The sequence below is a fragment of the Prionailurus viverrinus genome, chromosome D2 (assembly GCF_022837055.1).
Source record: "Prionailurus viverrinus isolate Anna chromosome D2, UM_Priviv_1.0, whole genome shotgun sequence".
Classification (NCBI taxonomy): Eukaryota; Metazoa; Chordata; class Mammalia; order Carnivora; family Felidae; genus Prionailurus; species Prionailurus viverrinus.
This window is the reverse complement of record NC_062571.1, coordinates 22,201,288-22,220,325: the sequence shown is the minus strand read 5'-3', so window position 1 is coordinate 22,220,325 and position 19,038 is coordinate 22,201,288. Positions and strand designations below refer to the sequence as shown.

Genomic DNA, 19,038 nt, shown 5'->3' with positions numbered 1-19,038 from the left:
AGGTTTAAAGATAACAGAGGAGTAGGAATAAAAATCATTAAATTCCACCTCTTTATCCTTCATAGCACATTATAAACTTTTCCAAAAGTTCAAAGCAATAGAAAATTTTCACACCTTTTTTTTTTTTTTTTTCCTTTCCTATTTTCTGTTTCCAAGTGTTTGTTCTTCCCTTGACTAAGCTTGGTAATAACTAGTCTGGTCAGTTTCACTTTCCAATTTTTATACATAAGTGAAAGCTGTTTTGTGTCAACAGTTTAAAGATGTTTAGAATCGTCTCACCTGCTGGGCGGATTTCCTGCAAGCCTTTCTTTGGGAGAGAAGAGGGGGAATAAAAGGTTATTTAGAATTTTATGCTTCAAAACTAGAACCCTGAATTAGATCACATCAGAGTAATTAATGCTTTATTTTTAACCTATTAAAGTTTTCTGGAAGTGGGCAAGAGGGTGATGGTTATGCTGTATTCCCACTTAATCATCATTATTTGTACAGCATAATGCTTTGTCTGCAGTTACCTTAGAAAACTGGCACTTAAAGAGATGGGTTTTAATCCACAGAAAGTGTTTCTTTTTTCTTTTTGGATTAGATAAACGCTAGTCTCTTAATCCTATTGCGTGACACGTCCTGGCACTGTTCTCAAAATGTGAAGAGAAAAAGAAAAGAAAGTTGCACCGTGTTTAAAGATTGAGCGCAGTGTGGTTTATGAGATTATTAGGAGGAGGAGCAAAGAGAGTGGCATGTCTCTTCCGCAAATTCTTAACGAGGTTAACCTGTGGCTGCTGTTGTTCCACCCCACTCGGGCTCCTGGCAGGGGAACTTTCTGTTCTCTTAGCGCTATCCTAGGCTTCCCAGTTGAGCTCTCCGAGAAGATAAAACTCAAAGGGCTGCGTGTATGTTTCAAACAGACAGAGGGAGACAGGAGCACACGCAGTCGGCGGAAGACGGGGCCACGGCCCGGCCACGGCCCGGCCACGGCTGAATGCGGGAGCCGGGTGACCTTTCCACGTGTCCCCGACACCTGCGAGGCTAGCGGGGCACCGGGTTTCCTTTTCCCGGGAGCCGGCGCGAGCCCGGAAGAGGCTGGGCGTTTGGGGGCTTAGGTCGGGGGGCCGGGAGGCCCTCCTTCGGAACACGTGCGGCCAGCGCGCAGCTGGTGCGAGGGCTGACCTGGCCTTCCCGCCCCGGCTGGGCCCGCGAGTCCCTGGCCCGCCGGCAGGCGCCGGGAGGCGGGCCCCGGCGGTGGCGGCGGGCGGGTCCCGGAGCTTTCGGCCAGCTCTTTAGGGCGGCCTAGCGAGCGCGCCAGGCCCGGCTGGAGCGAGCCCCAGTGCAGTACTGCCCGAGCCCGGGCGGGGTCTCTGTTCTCTGGCAGAGGAGGTCCCTTGGCAGCGGGAAGCTCCCTCTCTTTCTCTCGCCGCCGCTCGGAGTCTGCGCCCTGCTGCCAGGCGCCCAGCTCGGCGCTCCCCTGTGCTCGCCCGGCGCCCACTCATTCGCAGCCCGGCCTTCGTCGCCGCCGCCTCCCTGCTCCTCCTCCTCCTCCTCCTCCTCCTCCTTTCCCCAGCCCGCCGCGGCCATGGCGGACAGCGCCAGCGAGAGCGACACGGACGGGGCGGGGGGCAACAGCAGCAGCTCGGCCGCCATGCAGTCGTCCTGCTCATCGACCTCGGGCGGCGGCGGTGGCGGTGGCGGCGGGGGAGGCGGCGGCGGTGGGAAGTCGGGGGGCATTGTCATCTCGCCGTTCCGCCTGGAGGAGCTCACCAACCGCCTGGCCTCGCTGCAGCAGGAGAACAAGGTGCTGAAGATCGAGCTGGAGACCTACAAACTCAAGTGCAAGGCGCTGCAGGAGGAAAACCGCGACCTGCGCAAAGCCAGCGTGACCATCGTGAGTTGCTCCCCCGGGGGGCGCGCCGCGGCGCCGACCTCCGCCCGCCTCCGGGAGAGGTTGCACCTGGACCGGGCAGCCCCCGAACTCCCCGAGCCTTCCGGGGACCTGCAGCGAGCACACTCTGCCAAGAACTGCTGGCCCCTGGAGGGTCGGGGAGAGGGAGGTGTCCCTTTGGGGCCACGCGAGTCTGGCCTCCCTCAGGGGTCAGGCCCCTCGCGGGGTGCGGGAGAAAGCTGCTGGGACAACCACCCACATTCTCTTTTCGCCACTGGGGAGGAGGCCCCTCCCGGGCAGTGCTGGAGACTGGTGGCGTGGCTGGGGGGCGGGGTGGGACTTTTTTTTTTTTTTTTTTTTTTTTCAGTCACAGCGTGCCTGAGGTGTACGTCCAGAATCTGGGGACCCCTAGGCTGTGGGAGAGGGAGGAAGCCGGATTAGGTTCCGGGGGCCTGCCTTAGGGTGCGGGGGCTGCGTAGCTGGGCTGGGCACTTCGCTGGCATCTGTACGGCGCTAGCTTGATCGCCCGGGGAGGGGGCGGGAGAGAATGGCTGGGAATCCGGGAAGTGGAGTTTTCTGGCCAGGATTGAGAGGGAAGGGCGGGTACCGGAGCTGATGCTCCCACCTCCGTTGGAAGTCCTTTCCTTGGTTCGGGTTGAGTGTAGGGGGTGCCAGCGGCAGTGCACAGCCTGGAGAATGCAGCATCTTACACTAAACCTGGATAGAGTGAAGGGTGGGTGTGCAGCTTGGACAGGCTGAAACCGTGAAGGGTATCGACTGACTCCTTTTCCCTTGCGGAGGAGGATGTACGTGTGTTTGCTTCATTGGTGGTGGAGTGTCTAGGGATATTTAGCCTCTGAGTCCAGATACTTGATGAGAGAACAGACTGTCCTGTTTCCACCTGGCGCCCGAGGCTCACCCAAAGAGGGTAAGATTAGGTGTGTAGTCTCCCTCCTAGCGAAGCAGGCGGTTAGAAAGGCCACTATAGCCGTGATGAGGCGAAACATAACTGGAAAAAGTACACCGTGTGCTCTCACCTAATATCCCTGCCAGCTAGCCACATCATTAACATGCAGAATCCCCATACAGACAACTCTATTCAGATCAAAACAGTTTCCCAGCCAGGAGCTGAGAAGAAAATGTCAAGAAATCAAGGGCATAAATTACCATAGTTGCTGCACCGTAGCTGATGAGACTGAACCTTCAGATGGAGAAAAAAACATGAATTTGGGAATGGATCAAAGATGACAGTCTGGAAATGAAACGGGGCAAGTTTAGGATGCCCCTGTGCCAGAAAAAGTCTTCAGCAGAGAAGTGAGTGTGTATGTGTGAGTGGGTGTGTATGCTCCCCCAGTGCTAGCTCATACATGGGACCTGGATGGCATTCTGAATTTGCTTAAGAAGCAGATTTCCACCAAAGTTTCAGTGTGATTGGCAGCCTAAATAGAAATTGATTATAGAAAGACACTTAGCATGCTCAAATCCAGTCCTGGTGAATGGAATGGGAACAACATTCACGCGTTTCCAGACTGTCAAGTTCTTGAAGTGCCCTTTTGGTAGGAAGAGGGAGGAATTTGCAGAGGCAGCCACTTCCAAGCCTTCTCTAGCTTTCTTGGCCGAGAGGGAGGTCTCTGCTGAGTGGGGGTTTGAGAAGAGGGGGAAGTTGGTGGAAGCAGTTTATTTAAGGTTTGAGTTAGTAAATGAGAGGGTTAGTCTCTTGGAGAATGTGAACCATAGAAAGTAGTAAAACTTATATGAAACAGAATCTCTAGCCTCTTGTATACCGTGAGCAATTCAGGCTGTTTTTGTTTGTTTGGGAGAGAGGATTAGGGGTGGAGATACTGTGAAAGGGTATCTGTTTGACAGTTGACCGTATTATAAGTAGGTCTGTAAATTATACACAAACACGTTGGCTTCACATGGACAAATGTGTTCATTCCTGGTGCATAAGATTGGAGGCCTTCTGAACACTTGGTTTGACGAGTGTGTGAGGTGGTAGCTTTATTTCTTAGCACTTACCCTCAGCTAAAACTGACACCCCACCAGATATACTTTGTGAAATGTGGCCGTACTGAGTAGAGTTTTAATACTGTTTTAGATGACAGCCTACAAGTACCTTTTGGTACTCAGTTCTTCTTTGATCTCTAATTCATACTTTCAAGGAAACAAAAATGCTTGTGGTTTACCTGGTTCCTTAGTATTTGACAGGTGTTATTAAGGCAAATGCAGAGAAGAGTTCTTTAAAGCTTTTGAGAATTTTGGACCCAGGTTGTGTTGAAGTGGGCTTGACCTCTCATGTATGCAATATGGGAGGAGAGATGTGTGTGACTGTGTGAAATGGGTCTGTGGGTGTAAGGAGCCCACTGAACAATACTGTGTCGTAGTTTCTGTCAAGGTTAAGCTGGACAACCCCTAACAACTCTAAGTTAAACGTAGCCCTTATTAGTATCTGCCTAGAAAGTTTGTGATAAGGCCTATATTCAATTCAATGAAGGCCTTGCTAGATTTTTCATATTTTAGTTAATTTAAAGGGAAGATGGTGTCATAATCCTATTACTTGCTCTCCTGGCTCTTATTAGTTCCTTTACTTACAATATTAACTTTAATATTCTTGAGCACTAAAGGTGATTGTGAGTGTCTTTCCTTTTCCCTGCATAAGTCCAGGAAGGTACACTGCTAATCAGCCACACTGTGGAAGAGTGTGGCTCTTTTTTTTTTTTTTTTTTTTTTTAGCAGCTTATTTTTTTAGAGTAGTTTTAGGTTTGCAGCAAAATTGAGGGGAAAGTACAGAGATTTCTCACATATTCCTTGTCCTTTCCCTCCCCAATTATCAACACTCCCCACCAGAGTGGTGCATTTGTTCCAACTGATGAACCAACTTTGACCCATCATAATCACCCAAAGTCCTTAGTTTACATTAGGGTTCATCTTGGTGTTTGTACATTCTGTGGGTTTGGACAAATGTATAATGACACGTATCTACTATTGTAGTATCCTGCAGAGTAGACCAAGTACTTTAAAACTCCTCTGTGCTTTGCCTTCTCATCCCTCCCTAACCTAGCACCCACTGATCTTTTTTTACTGTCTTCATAGTAATCCATTAACCTGTGAAGGACTTAGTTGTTTCCAAGGTTTGGCAATTAAGAGTAGAGCTGCACCAGACATCTGTGTGCAGGGCTTTGTGTGGACAAGAGATTTCAGCTGTTTTGAGTAAATACCAAAGAGTGCAATTACTGGATTGTATGGTTAGAGTATTTTTGTTAAGCAACGGCTCAATTGTCTTTCCAAAGTGGCTGTACCATGTTGTATTCCTACCAGGAGTGAGTGAGCATTCCTGTTGATCCACATACTTGCCAGCTTTTGCTGTTGTCATTGTTTTGGATTTTGGCCATTCTGATAGGTGTGTAGGTACCTAATTGTTGTGCCCTCTTTTAAAAACCAGTCCAAAGGCTAGTAGAAATCTTAACTAGTGATCATTTCTGTGTATTTTGGTATATAAATGCTTACTTGGATCATGCTACCTATTTAATAAAGGACCGGTTTCATGGGTCCCTGTTCTCAGCATCTGTATGATAAAGTTAAACATAATCTCTAGGGAAGAATCAACTGGATGAGGCCTTTCATCCGTGTGTCCAAGTGCCTGGTGCATCTGGGAGTCACGAGCTTGCCCCTAGTATGTTTTACTTGGGGCTTACGCGAAGAGTGGAATGTTTTTGAGTGATTATCCAATTTCTCCCAGTAAATCAGCAGTGGAACCAGGATGCTGATTATAGCTCATAATTTCTTCTTTGGCGTGGAGAAAGTACACAAAAAACAAATGCTCAGTCTGTTGAATAGCTTTTATATGTTACGCTATATTTATCCTGCTTTTATTGTGGGTGAAAATGTAATTGGAGATGATCTGATTCATTGTAGTAAGAGGTGTCCAGGGGTCGTGGTCTCTGAGATGAGGAAATGCTATAATGGGCGTTAGTTGGATAGTTTTAGAGTTCTAGATGAGCTGCTAGTATTCTCAGTATAAGTGGAGCTTTCACCTGGCATGGCTAGTCTCTAAGGCGTATGCCTTTTCTAGACTGGTTCAGACCTAATAGCATGTGTCTGGTTTGAAAATAAAGGCCTAGTATTTGAGTATCTTTCTCTAACTATAAAGTTAGTTCTTTATTATAGAACTTTAGGGAAATACAGAAATACAAAGGAATTTTGAAGTTACAGTAGAAAAACAGGTTTGTATGGCATGATTAGAAAGCCTGGCTATTTTAAACATCAACAGTGTAATGGTTTCATTAACCAATAAAATCTTCCATATAGTAAATGTTGTGGATTTGGGGTTATTTACTCTGGAAGCTTAATACACTATTTTCCATTTTTAAGACTTAATTTTGGCAGACTCTGAAGTTGTCAGATTGACATTGCCCTTGTAAAGAGGTGTGGTGTATGTCTTTTTTTGTTGTTAAAATTTTTTTTTTCCCCCGCTTAGATTCTTAATGGAAAACACCCAGCTTTAGACAGAACTTTGAGAACGTCTGACTTCACAGTTAGGTCTAATTGTACATGGTTCAGTTTTGTTACAAAGGCTATATGGTTAGCTTTCTTCTGCAGTTGAAATTCTTCATGTTGATGTCTCTTCTGTTTCATGTAATGTAATTGTATTTGATTAAAAAAATACAGAATGTTAGAGGAGATTGTGACAGTCTTTTGCGGTGTTCCTTTTGTTTTGCTGGGGTGGGAGAATCACCAGTACCTGGTTTGCAGTGACTCTTGTTCAAGACCAGAGACACTGGCCTACAGCAAAAATCTGAAACTAGTTATTGCCTGTTTAAAAACATTCAGTGGCTCTCCATTACCCTCTGGATCCAGGTAAACTTTCTGTGGTTTACCAGGCCCTTCTTGCTCTGGCCCCTGCTTGCTTCACACACCTGCCCCTCAACGTCTAGAAGCTCTCACTTGGTTGAACTGCTAGTTGCTGGAATTTCAATAGGTCTCTCTGACTCCTCTGGGATAGACTTCCTGCCCTTACTGCTATCCCTGACTCCTCCCTTCCCTTCTACCTCGTAAATCCTAGTAGACTATAGTACCTTTTCCACCCCCACCCCAGTGCGCATTGCCACTGCCTCTGTACCAGCCACACAGTGGGCTTTGTGCCCATTCATGTGCTCCCACAGGACCCATCTGTCACTCCCTCTACCACCCCATCACATAGGTGCCCCTCAGCAGGGGTATACATTCTTCCAGGGGCAGATTTTGCTTTGTTCACTCCCATTTCTCAGTGCCTGGCATGTGGTAGATACTCAAGGGTATGTTGAGTTGACTCAGGAGGCCCTGGGTACTGCAGTGGTTGTTGTTTTGTGCCCATTCTGTCTTGTCCTTGTACTAATAGGGTCACTCTCCTGCTGCATGTGTTCTGAACAACAGCACATATGGGTTTCGCAGGGGTTGGTTAAAGAGGCTAGATGGATGAATGAATACAGTGTATACTTTGGGGGACCATTACAATCAATGCAACCCAAGCTCTTGTTTTCTAAGGGTGGGTGAGGTTATAGGTTACCTTGTAGCTATATCTAGATGTTCAAGATACACTTCACCTCTGAAAGGGGGACAAAGTGTCTTCAGTTTCACCTTTCCAAGGATTTTTGAGCCAGGCTTTTAGGGGGAAAATGTGGTTCTGTTGGCATGTTCAGATTTACCACTTCAGTTTTGGTAATGGTGACAGATCATTTCAGTGTTTTCTGATGACTTTCGTTAGTTTTGAAATGCCCCACAGCTGCCTCTGGGAAACAATGTGCTATGGTGCATCTCTGCAAGTACCCGTGACCTGAAGCTTTATTTGGGGAAGTATCTGCAAAGGAGATTGGGAGACTTGGCTGAATCCTTGTAGATGTCCATGGGAGGCTTGCAGGGTGGAGTTGCAGGGGCTTGGTAATGGTGTCACACGCAGTGTGCTTGCATTTCTTCTTAAATGCCTTGCAGCGATCGTTGCATTTACACCTAGAAATGCTCATCTGACCTTTTCAACTACAGCCAGGCTGAACCAGGAGTAACCTTCCTCTTCCTCTTTCCCTCCCATACTTCTTCCCTCAGTGGGTAGGTGTTGCTTTTTGTTTTCAATCACAATGCAGCTGCTTTTAGATAGATTGAATTATTGTCAAAGCTGGTGAAGTCAGTGTTCACAGGTTCAGTGTGTTCTTGCTTGGTGGTGGTTGAAATTTTTTGACAGGGAAACTAATGCTCTGGAAAATGTTTCTAATCATCAGGATCTCAGAGTGGTGTTAACTTGCAAACTCTTCCTTCCCCAATATTGTCAAATTTTCTTATCTTTCATGGCTGTGAAACTCACAGCTGTGAGTTTTATTTCAGTGTTCATTCCAGTAAATTACAAACCTTACTTTGCAGAGGTGTTCTCATTTAGGTGAGAAGAATGTTCAAAAAAGGCTAATTGTTTGATTTATGGTTTATTTAGAAATAACCCACCCCCTTATTATTGGTCCCTAGCTCTAATGTATGGGGTACAGTTTAGTGATTAAAATTCATTATAATACTTATTTAATGATGGGAAATTTTCTGTGATTTCTTCCCCCCTTTGCCTTGTCAGTAAGGCACAAAATGGTATGTGAGGAGTACAGCCTGAAAAATAGGCACGATTCAACCTCCCAGTACTTCTCGGAGTACTGGCCTCCTGGGTGCCAGTGCTCTGAAGCACTCAGAAGCAGTGTAAGGGCTTCTCTAGCAGCTTCCCAAGCATTACACTGGACTTGCCGTCAGCTTGGCCCTGGCTTGCTGATGTAGCGACTCAGCAGAGGAACAGCCATTCCCTCTCCAGCACTTTCCAGTCCAGAGAGTGGTGAAGTGCAGGTGCAAGCAAGAAAGGAGGTTCAGCAGACTCTTTTAGGGGTTCCAGGGAGGGCTATGTCACCCTCTTTGTCTTGTTGAGTCCCTTCAAGGGAAATGATGTGCCCTCTTCACTCACAGTTTAATTAGCTTGTAGTTGGTTTTATAAGGCCAAGATGGGGAGAACGGGTTGCTCAGTTTGTCTATGTTGAGGTGGTACTGGGAGGTTTTTGTTTGTTTTTAATTTTCTTTTTTGTTTTTGTGGTGATTGAAAAGAAATGCCACTGATGTCTTAATTTTATAATTTGCATCTGCTGGTAGATTGAAATGATCTAGGTGGTTTTTCCTCTATTCCTGTTATGCCCTGAGGCCCACCCACATTCCTTTCATGGAATACTGTTGGATGGATCGAATTTCCTAAGTCTTTAATCCCAAACCATGTGAAAGTAAAGACTTCATACAGAAAAGTTAATTAGAGATACTAGTTTATGGGCAATTCCAAATTCCAGTTTGTTTGTTTTTTTTTTTTTTTTTAAGCAATGTTGATTGACGGGATAATCTTCCATGCATCTGTTCCAGATCAGACCAGCCTCCTGTGGGTGCCAGGTGTGTGTCCAGGGTGATCTGGCTAATACCCTCCAGGGCATCTCAGGGCACCTCGGATCAAATGAGGCCACTTGGTACTGAGGAGCAGAGTTAGGATATTTAGCCAGACATTGGTCATGATTCAAAAAAGTTTTCCATAGAAGGAAAGAGGAAAGTGACAGAGTGAAAACAACATGGAAGTCTGTATGAGCTAAGGAAAGTTCTTCGAAATCTAGTACCTGCAGTAGATGAAACACTTCATGTGTTGCTTTCCTAAGCAAAGAGTCTTTTTTGTGCAGTTGGCTTTTTGTGACTGAATTAGAAAGGTTAAAATAGTCTTGAGAAAAATAATTTATTTGGTGTTTAATTATAGAAAGAGCTTCTCAACTTGTGACATTATTTTCATGTAAGTGGTGATTGTTTTTCTGTTATCCTAATATACCAACTCAAATAATAACTTTTATTCTATTGAGATTTTTGTTTTTGGTGGTGTTTTTTTTTTTTTTTCCCTTTTTTTTTTTTTTTTTTTTGGTCTTCACTAGACAGGCCTTAATTTATCTAAACAAAGACATTTGCTGAGAGTCAAAACATTGTGTCTCTGCTTCATTTAGGAGCTTCTGATTATAGAAACACTAAAATTTGAGGAGAAAAAAATTGGCTAGATGCTTTTAACATCTTTGCTAACCAGAGTACAATTTAAACATATACACCATAGTGGCACCTGGGTGGCGCAGTCGGTTAATCGTCTGACTTCAGCGCAGGTCATGATCTTGCAGTTTGTGAGTTCGAGCCCACTCAGGATCAGTGCTGACAGCAGGGAGCTTGCTTGGGGTTCTCTCTCTCTCCCTCTCTCTCTTTGCCCCTCCCCCCCCATACACTTTTCAAAATAAATAAATAAACATTAAAAAAATACAGTAAAATATACACAACATTAAGTTACCAGTTTAACCATAAGTGTACAATCTAGTGGCATTAAGTGCATTCACAGTGTTGTGCAACCATTACCCATTTCCAGAACTTACTATCCCAAACAGAAACTGTCTCTATTAAATAATACCTCCTCATTTCCCTTTACCTGTAGGCCCTAATAACCTCTATTCTTAGTGACTTAAAAATTACTTTTAAAAAATTTTTAAAGGAAAAGTTTATAGTGATCTACAAAAGCAGCTAGCTGTTTTTTATTATCCTGGTGTTAAAGTTATGAATTGGGACTGAAAAGATTTTAAAGTGCTGTTGTTATCTTGCTCCATCTCCAGTTTTTATTGTTATTGGGGCTTTCCCTCATCTGGTTTTCTGTCATTCAGCAAATATGGATGGTACCCCAGCCCTGGGCTCAGCACTTTTGGTCCTACTTTGCATTTAGAGGAGGCACCCTCTCAAGAAGAACCTTGGGAGGGAGTAACCCACTGTCAGGGGACAGGACTTTGCCCTGACTCCTCATCAATCATGGGTACTTTTTTTTTTTTTTAATTTAAGTTTTGTATTTTTTAAAATTAATTAACTTTTAAAAAGGTTTTATTTTTAAGTCATGTCTACACCCAGCGTGGGACTCAACCCTGAGATCGAGTCGCATGCTCCACCTACTGAACTACCCAGGCGCCCCTCTTTGTGTGTGTGTGTGTGTGTTGCAAGCAATTAATTTCCTTGATGGCATTTTGAATAGATCACAATTTAAGAAAGGTTGAAAAAACCCAAAAGATTGAAAAAATTAATTAACAATTCTTATTTACCAGCATTGCTCTATTTCCAAAGCAGATTGTGTTGCTGTGATAACAGCTAATATTCATGCAGCACTTACTGTGGGGTTAGGTACTGTTGGGAGGGATCTGCTTGTATTTTCTTATTTAACCCTTAGCACCATCCTGTGGGGTCAGTACTGCTGTAATGGCTCAGAGAGGTTATATAACTTGCCAGCTTTCCAACGCAGGCCGCGGGTGGAGCGGGGGGCGGAATTTGAATGCAGGCCTGTCCTCAGAGCATAAGTGCAGGCTGCACAGCCTGGGGAGGGTGGGGTATAAGTCAATTTATGATCAGTTTTGTCTTTATTTTGTTGTGGGCGTTTTCCTCCTCGTTTTCTGCACTCCTGTTCCTTCAGTGAGAGCAGTCACGGCTGCCCTGTCACCACGACAAATTCCCGGGATGCCAGGCCTAAGGGGGTGTTTCCAGGGTAGCAGACTCCCTGCCTTGGAAGAGAAATGGTGATGGGAGGGGGCAGCCTGTGGCCTATCCAGGGAACCCTGGTAGGTTGCCCCTGTGCTTATAGCACAGCCATCTGGGCTCCCCTCTTCTCCCTCCCTTTGCTCCTGTCCCAGTCTGGAATCAGTCTCTTTGTACTTATTTTATAACCTCTACTTAAAAATAGTCTGACAAGCGCAGTCATAGTGGATTTTTTTTCTTTTTTAAACAAACGTATTGATCACCTGCTGTATACTAGGCAATGTGCCATATATATCAGTGGGATGAGACAGCACTTGGGAAGTTGGTGAAGGGCCCCTGACTCAATCTGCAAGTGGGGACCGTAGTCCAGGCTGTGATTTTTAAGCTACAGCCTGAAGGATAAATGGAAGTTAATCTAGAGGAAGATGGGGGCAGAGGCGTGGCAAGAGGGGCATTCCTCCCTGACTCAGAACCTGAGTGTTGGGGAAAGGAGGCAAACTGGGGAGGAGAGCAGGACCCTGCTAGGCAAGCCTGGTGGGTGCCATTTCTGGCTCCCCTCCAGGAGCTGACTGCAGAAGGGGGGTGGGGAGGGGACAGGGGAACAATAGGAACAGTCCTGTATTTTCATAATCTGCTCTGGCTGCTTAGTGCCGACATTTCTTCGTGTTTTCCTCCTAAGCTATTTGAAGGCACATACTTTGTTATTTATCACCTGTGAGATGATCTTATTCCTTGGTGGTAGCTACATGGTACTGTCTTTTACTGTGTGCCTGGTACATTTCAAAACACTTTTTGTGGGAACTCCTAGCAACCCTTTGCCATCTCCATGTCTCGGAGGAAGAAATGAGGTGTAGGTGTCAGTGACACCTTGAGGGTCACAGTAAGTGGTAGAACAGGGATTTGAACATAGGCAGTCTGAGGGTACCTCACATGAGACTGGTGCAGAAAAGTCCTGCCATTTGAAGGATCATTTCTCCCACAGCCTTGACGCTGTAGGAGATGCTCCGTAAACTTTGTGGGATTTGTTTTGGGGGTGCCCAGGTTTTCATAAACTCTAATGGAGTATGACATGCTTACAATGAAGTGCACAAGGTTTGAATGCACAAATTTATGCTGCACGAACTTACAAATGAATTCACCAGTGTCATCATCACCCTGCTCAAGCTACATGCTATTATCATCATTTCCTTCACCAACCTCCCCTGTCCTCTGTTCTAGTCCTCACACCCCAGAAAATAACCTTGCACTGACTTCTGTCACTGTAGATTTGTTTTGCTTATTTTTAAACTTCCCATAAGTGGTTTTATACGGAACGTTTTTATTGCGTGTCTGGATTCTTTGCTTTGATATCCTAGTTTGTATATTTACTGATATTAAACAGTATCTCTGTTGTTGCATATAGAGGTAGGGTTTTTTAAAGCTGTGCAGTATCCCCATTTTGTGTGTCTGTGGAACTGTTCTGGCGTGTGCCCTCTGGGTCACCCCACCCCTTCCCTCAGCAGTGCTCACTGGGCAGTGGGAAAGGAGGGTGGCACACCAGAGGATGCGAGGCCCTGCGGGACGTGGCTCCCAGTCATTGGAGGCTCCGGCCACCTTACTAGCTAAGTTACATTGCGTTCAGAGCCTGTGAACCGTGGTGGGCTTACTACCTTCTTTAGCATACCTCTGTCCTACTGCTGTTGTAGGTGTAAAATGAGAGCATGCACATCAGAGTGTTTTGATAATTTGTGAACTAATATTCCCGTGGAATATGGTATTTAGATTATTAGTACCCCCATACTTCCTATTGTTTTCCAAAATATATTTCAGAATCAAAACTTTTTTCTTCGTAAGATGGTGTTATCAAAATAACATCTGGAAAGCTGAGGGGGGAGGCGATTGAGGCCCCAAGCCCTGAGCTGTCTGGAGGCCTTAAGTTGGGGAGCTCTGCATCCTGGCTTTTTAGGGCCTGTGTTTCTCTGGCAGTTTGGGATGCCTGGGAACCTGGCCGATTTCCTAGGGTTTGGTGAGTCAGGAGTAAGCCAGCCTGTGTGGTGGCGTAAAAATAAAAGGAGAGCAAGAGGCAAACATGTTTCCTAAAAGAGATGCATTTTTCCTTGTAGGTCGGTTGTAGGGCTCTTTCTGTCATTTCTTGAAATAGGAGCCGACGTGTGCCTTTTCCTAGTTTTCTGTCTTTAGCACTGTGGGCAGCAGACAGTCAAAGCTAGCTTCTCTGTTTTGTGACTTCTGACCCTGTTTCAAGGGAGTGTGGATTCCAGAGGGTGGGCTTTGATGGCTGAGACACCAGTGCCACTCCTGTTTAGCTGCTGGTCTAAAGAACAGAAGCCAAAACATGAATGTCTTTGAAATTGACTGACTTTGCAGGTTTGCGGTTCCTGAATGATGAAGGACAGCTCCAGCTTGTGAGCCAGGACCAGTCTGTGCGAGGCTGGTAGTTTTCTGTCTGCAGGGGACTCCTCAAGTGACCTGTACTCTTTCTGTTGCCTCTGGATCTTTCTCTCTAGCAATAGAAATGGGACTTTTTGAAGGTTGAAGGAACATGCTTTTCACCAGGGCACGGTTGTGGTTTTATTGTCCCAGTGTGAAGGCTTTTGGTATAATGGAAGGGGGGCAAGGAGGACAGTTGGTATAATTCAGGGACTCAGCCAGCATTGTAAATAAGTTAAAGTAAGCCTTCTGGAACCCAGGAAAGCCCTTACTACTTTTGCTGAGGAGGTGTGGCCATAAGCCAAGACTGTTGGAGTCTTTTGGTCTGTCTCAGTCCCCCTCCCAAAGTACTTTGAATGCCTTCCCATTCTTTTTCAGGTAAGAGAGATTAGCACTAATGACTTTAATCCTTTATTTGGTTCGCTCTTGCTTGGCCCAGAGCCCTGTAGCTCTGGGTCATTGGAATTTCTGTTGGGTGATGTGAAAAGGCAGTTGGAATTCACTTGTTAGCCCACAGATGAAAACCATTAGGCTTTGCCACATAGCACTGCCACAGTGTATTCTTTCTCTAGTTCTCACTTTCCTGTGGGTCCCACTGCTCACCTTTTTCGTTTTTATGCTCTCAATTTTATGTGTTGCAGAACAGCATTCTCCGCTAGGCCATCTGTGTGGATTATCCCTCCTTTCAGTTTTATTCATAAGCTCCTTTGTTTTTCCACCCCAAGGTTCTTTGAGTGAACTTGATATAATGGAGAGAGATTTGGAAACCAGATAGGGTTGCCAGATTTGGCAAATAAAAACAGGATGAGGAACCATATTTGAATTTCAGATAAACAATGAATACTTTTTTAGTATATGTATGTTCCAAGTGTTGCATGGAACTAGGTATACTAAGAAATTATATGAAATGCAGATTTAATGACGCATCCTGTATTTTATCCAGCAGTCTTAAAACCCATAGGACTTAAAAATATCTCCATTTTGCTTCTTCCTGGTTCTGTGATCATTTGGCCTTTTATCTGACCCCAAAGACAACATGCCTTCTTTAAAAACAGATCATATTATCTTAGCTCTCAGGTTTGCCTCATGAATGAGGTGACTTCTGAAAGCCCTCAGGACACAGGCAGCACGTGACTTCCTTTTCCCTCTTTGTCCAGTTATTATGGATTGGCCCATTTTCTTTTTCTTTCACAAAGCCAACCCAGTGCGCTTTCCTTAGTGTGGCTTGTCGGGGTTTTCAGGACCTCAGCCCTTCTTCTTCCTCAACTACTCTGTTTGCTTTCACTTTTTCTGCCCTTCCACCACCCACGTATTTATTTGTTCCTCTCTGGAAGCCACCTTTGTGTGCCTCAGGTGTCCCTTCTCTTTGGCCATGTGTTACCAACCCTCTCATTTCATTTCTCCTTTCCTTCTCAACCTGAGATGGCATGGGAAGAATGGGGCCTCTTGGCTTCTCACAGTTCCTGGGGCCAGGTGACGATCGCGTATTATTTTGGGGCCTCAGTCTTCTCCTGTTCCCTGGGAAGGCTTGTTTAGGATTCAGGGATGACTCACTGGCAGCCTGCGTGTGGCCCACAGCGAGTGGTTTAGCTTTGGAGATTTAGAAGACTTCTGAAAGAGAATGTGGTGGGACAGGCACGGATGCTCTGGTTGTCTTGGGCATCACTTCTGCTGCTTCTCACGCCTACAGCAGCTGCACTTGCTTATTTCCTTCCTGTTCCGAAGGCACTTGGATTGGAGACCCTGGAGCTATGCTGTGGATAGTGACTGATGGCACTGTGCGCCTGTTTAATTGAGTTAGCTCCGGAAACAAAGCCACAGGGCACAATCGTGCCACTTTACAGGCTGAGGGAGCTGAGGTCTGGGGTCAGTCAGCTCATAGGTGGTGGGGCCAGGACTTGGCAGCCTGCCCCTGGAGCCCCTGCTCTTAGCCACTGGGGTGTATTCCTGCAGCTATAAGGGTCTTCGAAATTTCTTGTAGGAGCTGGGAACATAGCACAGTTTTGTTTTTTAAATTCATAACCTTAGTCCTTGGCCTGTTGTCTGGGAAGTTGCTGTAATTCATGGGTGGTGAATCCGTAGAATCAGTTTCCTCTCAAAAGCATCCTTCTTACTGTCCCTTAAAGATGTTTCTGAGAGTTTTCTTGTGACCTTCTTATAACTTTAAAAGATTATGAGGTATCCTTGGTGTTTATTTAACTCAGCCGATTTTGGATATCTACCAAGTGCTGGCTCTACGCTTGAGACGTCCTTTTAGGAGCACGGTGGGGTATGATGAATAACTGAGTGCCTGGCCCTGAGCTAAGGGCATCGGAAGCCCAAGCAGACCTGGGGCCTGCTGTGAAGAGGCTGAGGGGCTGGTGGGAGAGACTGGTGAGAAAGCAGCGACCATGGCACAGTTGAAGGAAGATGGCGAGTCACCCATGCAGGGCTCACACAGTAAAGAGGAAACTGTGTGGAGCGAGAGGAAGCGGATGTAATCCAGGGCCTGGTTGCCCCAGTAGGGGAGCTGTAGAGAAGACCACTCCTTGGGGGTGCAGAGAGTTTGGAACAGCAGGATATCACTCCCATCCTCCTCTGGAGGACAGAGGGAGGAGGAAGTGTTATCGACCCAGGGGCAGGGGGCACCAAGAGAAAGCTGGAGCCAGCTGGGCCTTGAGACAGGAATGCTGCCTAGGGTGGATAAGAAGGGGAAGAACACCCCGATTCTCCCTTCTCCCAGCCTCCGGTCTCTTGCCAGTACCTCTGCCTGGCTACACCCAGGGGCAGTTAGCTGGCTTCAGGGGACTGGGAGTTTCAGCCTTCAGAGGTCACCCCGTGCAGAGTGGGAGGAGGGCAGTGGGGATCTGGGGCCAGTCAGACCTGGGACTGGCTCAGGAAGAAATGAAAATGGAACGGCTATGTTTGGCCTGGGCTGTCGTCGAACACTTCACAGATGACAGAGTGTTGGCGGACTTGTAGGTTTTTATTTCCCCAGGAGGATGTGAGTGAAGGACATGCCAGGGAGATCTGCATGGACGGAGGCATGGCCGCTGGAAACCACAGGCTCCGCTTGTAGCAGCTCCTCCAGCTCTGAATGGCTGAATTGACACTTGCGGCCTTTCCTGTGTGTCTTTCTTGAGCCTCAGAAGCCCCTCTCCTAGAATGCTTTCTTGTGTGTCCATGTCGTCCTTTATGGCTGACATGAATTTTCTCACAGAGGAGAGACAGGTGGGGAGCTGACACCTTGAATATCCTCAAGACCAGCCGCTTCTGATAGAGCATGCGGCATTCAACAGTGGGAAACAGCTCGGGATGCCTGGCCAGCACCAGAAAGGAGTTCACGGCCAGTGGCAGTCCTGTCACGGGCCCCAGGGCTCTGATGAGGAGGCTGATGCCTTGGGTGGAAAAATAGCTGCTCAAGTTAGTGGCTTAGTGGCCTTGTCTCCCTGCTGAATGTCTGGCACTTGATCATGCTGTTAGAATACATTTCTCACATTCTCCTGCTGTGAAATTTGTTTTTATGATGTTAGAGGATTTTGTTTAAACTTTTATTATGGAAAATTTTAAGCATACACAAAAGGAAAGTGAATTTGCAAACCATCCAGCTTGACCAATTATCAACATGTGGTCAGTCTTGAGATTGTTTCACCTATAAATAGTTGAGTTTGCATCGCTGATAAGGATTTATAACCACATACCATTATGTATCACATCTAAGAAAAAAAAGTATTTCCTGTAGTAAATTTGTGTTTGAAAGGTAAACAGGAGAGACTTTTCTGGAATCAAATGTGTTATCGTTGCTTCTCTGCTTTAAGCCTTTACCCCTGTGCCTTGAGCCTGCTAGCCCTAGATCTAAATCTCTTCCTGCTAAGTGTGCTGGCAGCTGGTATTGGGACCTTTTACCTGCTGCTCTGCTTCTTGGTGCTTAGTCCCCAAGCATCCCAATCATGTGTTCTGCTCTCAGGAAGGTATGCAGTCTGGCTTCCCAGCCCTCATGTTGCCCAGTGGTGTGGACTTCTGGTCACTGTCTGGCGTGTGTGTGGCAAGAATCACAGCTTTTGCAGGTCTGTTGCAAGGAGGTATGAAGTGAGGCGTCCTTTGCAGTCTTCCCTGGCTTTTCGCTAGGAAGTGTCTGATGAGCTTTCTGGAGAAATCATGCCTTAGGAAGATGGGCTGGCATCTAGGGCTTCTAGAAAGTCTGGTGTAGTGTCTTATGTGAAGCCACGCAGGGCTGGAGAGCACCAGACAGGAAGCTGTGGGCAGTGTGTGCAGACAGATGTCTTCTGGACAGGTAGAAAAATGAGCATCTTTGCCCAGAGTCTGCAGCTCTGAAATCTGCAGCTTGTGCAGCAGATACAGAATGGTGTTAACATGGTTATTTCATTTGAGCCTCACAGGAAGTCTGTGTGTGTAAGAGGGTGGTGGTGGTGGGGTAGTGGGAGTCTCAACTTAAAAATAAAGAATCAGGTGAAATGTGATTAAATTATTGGCCGTGCAGCAGTGCTGACAAATGGGATGGGCGGATAGCAGGGTAGATGGCCTGGGTTGTTAGCTCCTTGGCTGAAGTTTGGTGAAGGGAGTGAGTCTCCTTTTACCAGAAGTTATCCAAATGTGTGCTGGGCTCTGCAGGAGGGCCACTCCATGTGATAAGAGGCCTCAGTGGGGGCTGGTGCAGGGTGGCCAAGCCCTGGGCATAGAAAAAGAAGTGTGTGGAGTCCTGGCTGTTGAAATCACCTCCATGGGATGGTCTAGACAATTTTACCTTGCTCTTAATTTGCCTAAGTCAGCTAGTGTTTGAAGTGGGCTGCTGACCTGGGGGCTTGGGACTTCGTTTATTTTCAGAGCAGTGGCTCTTTGTTGGGACGCTCATCTGACCTCTCTAACTAGTAGCCTCTCACCTTCCAGTCTGTGGATTCCAGACTTTCCTCTCCATCCAAATCACCTGGAGAATTTTAAAAGTCGTGATACCCAGGGTCCCATACTTCAGTGTATGAGGATAGGAGCCAGGCCTTAGTAATTTTAAAGATTCCCAGGTAATTCCAAAATTACCAGCAACGAAGTTTGGGAATTGTTGGTGTATACAATTGTGAGTAGATATTACTTTCACCTAAGGTTTGAAAAAGATGCTGCCATTAAAAATGTTCTTTTTCTCCCTCTGTTCTTTTTTTTTTTTTTTTTTTTTTTTTAGT

The 19,038-nt window shown here is 46.2% G+C and overlaps 1 protein-coding gene across 2 annotated transcripts in view; it reads left to right on the top strand.

The window, feature by feature from the left end:
• Positions 1–1,398: 1,398 nt before the first annotated feature.
• CCDC6 (coiled-coil domain containing 6) overlaps positions 1,399–19,038 on the top strand; it is a 109,005-nt gene continuing 91,365 nt past the window's right edge. Inside the window, exon 1 of one of the 2 annotated variants that reach the window (XM_047825349.1) lies at positions 1,399–1,876. In XM_047825349.1, coding sequence (XP_047681305.1) covers positions 1,568–1,876 — 309 coding nt within the window. In that variant the 5' untranslated portion in view covers positions 1,399–1,567. The remainder of the gene's footprint in view (positions 1,877–19,038) is intronic. The other variant, XM_047825346.1, reaches the window with a different exon arrangement.